This window comes from Dendrobium catenatum, unplaced genomic scaffold (genome assembly GCF_001605985.2).
Source record: "Dendrobium catenatum unplaced genomic scaffold, ASM160598v2 fragScaff_scaffold_1410, whole genome shotgun sequence".
NCBI lineage: Eukaryota > Viridiplantae > Streptophyta > Magnoliopsida > Asparagales > Orchidaceae > Dendrobium > Dendrobium catenatum.
The window spans coordinates 752,970-756,412 of NW_021319872.1; the positions used below are offsets into that span (position 1 = coordinate 752,970).

Here is a 3,443-nt window from a genome sequence, read left to right on the forward strand (position 1 = left end):
CGACCAATACCTCCAATCAATCGTAGATTCTTGAAGAAATACTACACATAAACATCTATTCAAGAAATTGCACCAAAAATCCTCTCATGATACAGGGGGCATTTTTAAATATTTATTTGGGTCGACATCGTGCGTTGCATCGAAATTCCCAAATAAATATTTAAAATTTATAAAAAAATTTAAGCCCATTATATAAATATGTAACAAAGATCGGTGATTTCAACGAATCATGGATGATGCATAAAAAAAAATGGAGATTTCATCTCTCCTAAACTCACCAAAATTTAAAATGTTAAATGAAGAAACTTTTAAGTCTGATAACTTCAATATGTTATGTTGGAGAAGCCCAAGTTTCTATAACTTAAGTCTAGAGCTCAAATAGGTGTATAAGGCCGGACTCAACAAGCCTAAAATGGCCGAGTCGCTGACAGCTTTCCTTACTCAATAAGTCATAAATATGGCCGCAGTAAGAAAGCCCCTATTTTGCTAGCTCGATGACAAAAGCTATCAAATCCAAAGCCTATCTAACTTGGTAAGTTGGAGCAATTCATATTCAGAAAAGTTTTCTCAATTAACTGATGTATTAAGGTGGAGTTGAAGAAATGAGCTTCATTCAATATAATATCCATATAGTCAAACTGAAGCACACTCAAAGTGCAAGATGCTTTGGAAATCTTTCAGAAGAGCCCTCAATCTAATCTTCATAGAATATACCTGGACATTCATAGGGCCAACCATTTTGCAACAAACATGATCCACTCTAGACGTGCACCACATTTGTTGGGGGGCATTTGTTGACCTCTACATATGTAGCACGGTCAATGAAAGTAATGAAGGCGATGATCTATTATTTTTGCGAAAATTTTAAATTTGGCTTGAGTTGCGAGACGACAATACATAAATTGAAAATATAAAATTAGACGACTTTCGAGACGACGAAAACATGTAAAATGAAATGCATAATAACAAAAAAAAAATTTAGCAAAGGTTGATATTATATGTATAAAGTCATATATTAAATACATTTTGTAAATATTAATTATTATATTCAATTGCTACTAACCGTCAAAAAAATATATATATAATCTAAAATAATCTGTATATATCCTGTATATATATCAATATAAATCAACTCATATAACCTACAAGTTGACGTTTTGTTTCTACATATTTTAATCCACGTGCCTTGCTATTAACTTGCTTTGGCAAATTATTCCTTTGATGTGTCTTCTGCTACAGCAAGGGGCCAAATTCATCTACCTATGTGTTGGCTTGCATGTATCCCACCGCTGAATAGAAAAAAAAAAAATGTAAATCTATTATACACGTTATTCTATCATTTACACATAACTCCCTTGCTCAAATAAAAAAAGAAATCGCGCGGCGGGGAGGCCGGGGCCGAATTTTTGGAGCCCACAAAGGGTATTACTTCTCCGGTCTGGATTTGATTCCCTTGATTACCTTTAAGTTGTTGGGATGATGAAAATATTCCCATGATCGCTTCTATGATCGGAATTCCAATGATGCTTGATGGGAATTCTTTTAAGTGGGGTAAAAGAGAATATGCTCGTTGCTGTGTTCGAATTGATTTGGAAAGAAAACTCCCAAAGGGGGTTTGGATTGAAGGAATTCATGGTAGAACCTTTCAGCAAGTTGAATATGAAAAGCTGAATTCTCTCTGTTATCAATGCGGTAGAGTTGGACAAAATAAAGCAGTATGTCCAGAAATTATTTCTGTTCAAGTTAAGGAGAAAATTGTTCAGGAACCTGTGGAAATTCTGAAACAAAATGATGCTGTAAAGGATGATGGCTTAAAACATCAAGGTGAAGAATACGGACCTTGGATCCATGCTAATTTCAAAAATAGAAGATTCAGAAATACTAAAAGGGATAATGGAGCAAGTATTCAAAGTAAACAGATTTATAAACCTGTTGAATATGGTAAACAAACACAGATTGTTGAACAGTTGGAAAAACCAATAGATTCAGAAGAAAGACAAGGCAAGACTATAAATCCTGAAATGACTGGCTTCTAAAGATATTCGGATACAGGAAATACCAATTGGTTTGTATAAATTTCAAGCATTGGACTGTGATCTGGAAGAAGGAGAATTGACTGAGAAGGATAATGCAAGGCTGCTGAAGAATTCCAAACCTTTGAATTAGGATGAAATTGATATTCACTCTAAAGTAGATGTTCCTGTTTCTTTACATGATCATGAAGATCAATTGGTGTCATTTTCAAATTCTGGTAAAGTTAAACTTTCCAAAGAATTGAGATCATTGGGACCTATAGAAGCAGATCTAAGGAAGAGGAGAGGAGATAAAAAAATAGTAAAATAATAGGGGACTATTCCCCTATTATGTCTTAATGGCTTCCATCATTTTTTGGAATTGTAGGGGGGCTAGGAAGAAGGAGGCCTCCCTATATCTTAGACAGATTGTGAAAGACAATAAAGGTTTTTTTGTTGGTTTAACTGAAACAAAAATGTCTTCTCTTGATAGGAATGACATAAATCAGATTATTGGTAATGATTGGGATTATTTTCATCATCCATCGATTGGCATTTCGGGTGGAATCTTAGTGATGTGGAAAAAGGAGATTGCTTCTTTTGAAGTCATGGATCATTCTTCCCAAATGATTATGGGAAATCTTAGCGTCAATGCTCTGGGTAAATGGAAAATTGCAACGGTCTATGGAGGTAAGGATGCTCATACTCGTAAATCCCTTTGGCAACAGCTTGAAAGTTGTATGATTGGTGATGATCCAGGTATCATAGTGGGTGATTTCAATTGCATCCTCTCCAAGGAGGATAAGAAGGGTGGAAAGAGGTTTCATCTTTCTAGTGGTTATAAAGATATGAAGATGTTTTTAGTGAATAATGATTTCCATGATATTGGATTTGTGGGTCCAAGTTATACATTGTGTAATAATAAAGAAGGAACATCTAGAATATGGGAGAGACTTGATAGATGTTTATTAAATTCTGCAACCCTTCAAAACATCCCAATGGCTAAGGTGCGTCACTTGCCCAGAGTTGCTTCGGATCATGCTCCAATTTCCATCAGATTGGTAGAGCCCCAAAAGCAGAAATATGTTTTTTTTAAGGTTTGAAGATACTTGGAAATCATATCCTGCCACTTTGAACATCATCTTAAAAGCTTGGAAAAAATTGGATTTTGGTACTAGTGCTGAAATCCTTCAAAGGAAGTTGAGAAGATCATTAAAAGCTCTCTACTATTGGAATAAAAACAAATGCAAAGAACTTAATTCTCTTAAAGAAGAATTGAAGCAGGATATCTTGCAACTTCAGATTGAAGAGACCAGTGAAGGAAGCATAATGGCTGAGAAGTTGAAAGCTTTGAGATGTAAAGTCCATGATCTCAATGTGACTTTGAAAAGGCCATCTACTTGGTGGAATCACAGAGCAAAGATCAGATGA

At 35.0% G+C, this 3,443-nt stretch overlaps 1 protein-coding gene across 1 annotated transcript; it reads left to right on the forward strand.

Annotated features, from left to right (window-relative positions):
* Positions 1-2,371: 2,371 nt before the first annotated feature.
* On the forward strand, positions 2,372-3,443 carry LOC110098625. The gene is made up of 2 exons (XM_020825505.1): positions 2,372-3,019; positions 3,297-3,443. Exons 1-2 carry the CDS (start codon positions 2,372-2,374, stop codon positions 3,441-3,443), a joined length of 795 nt encoding a protein of 264 aa, XP_020681164.1.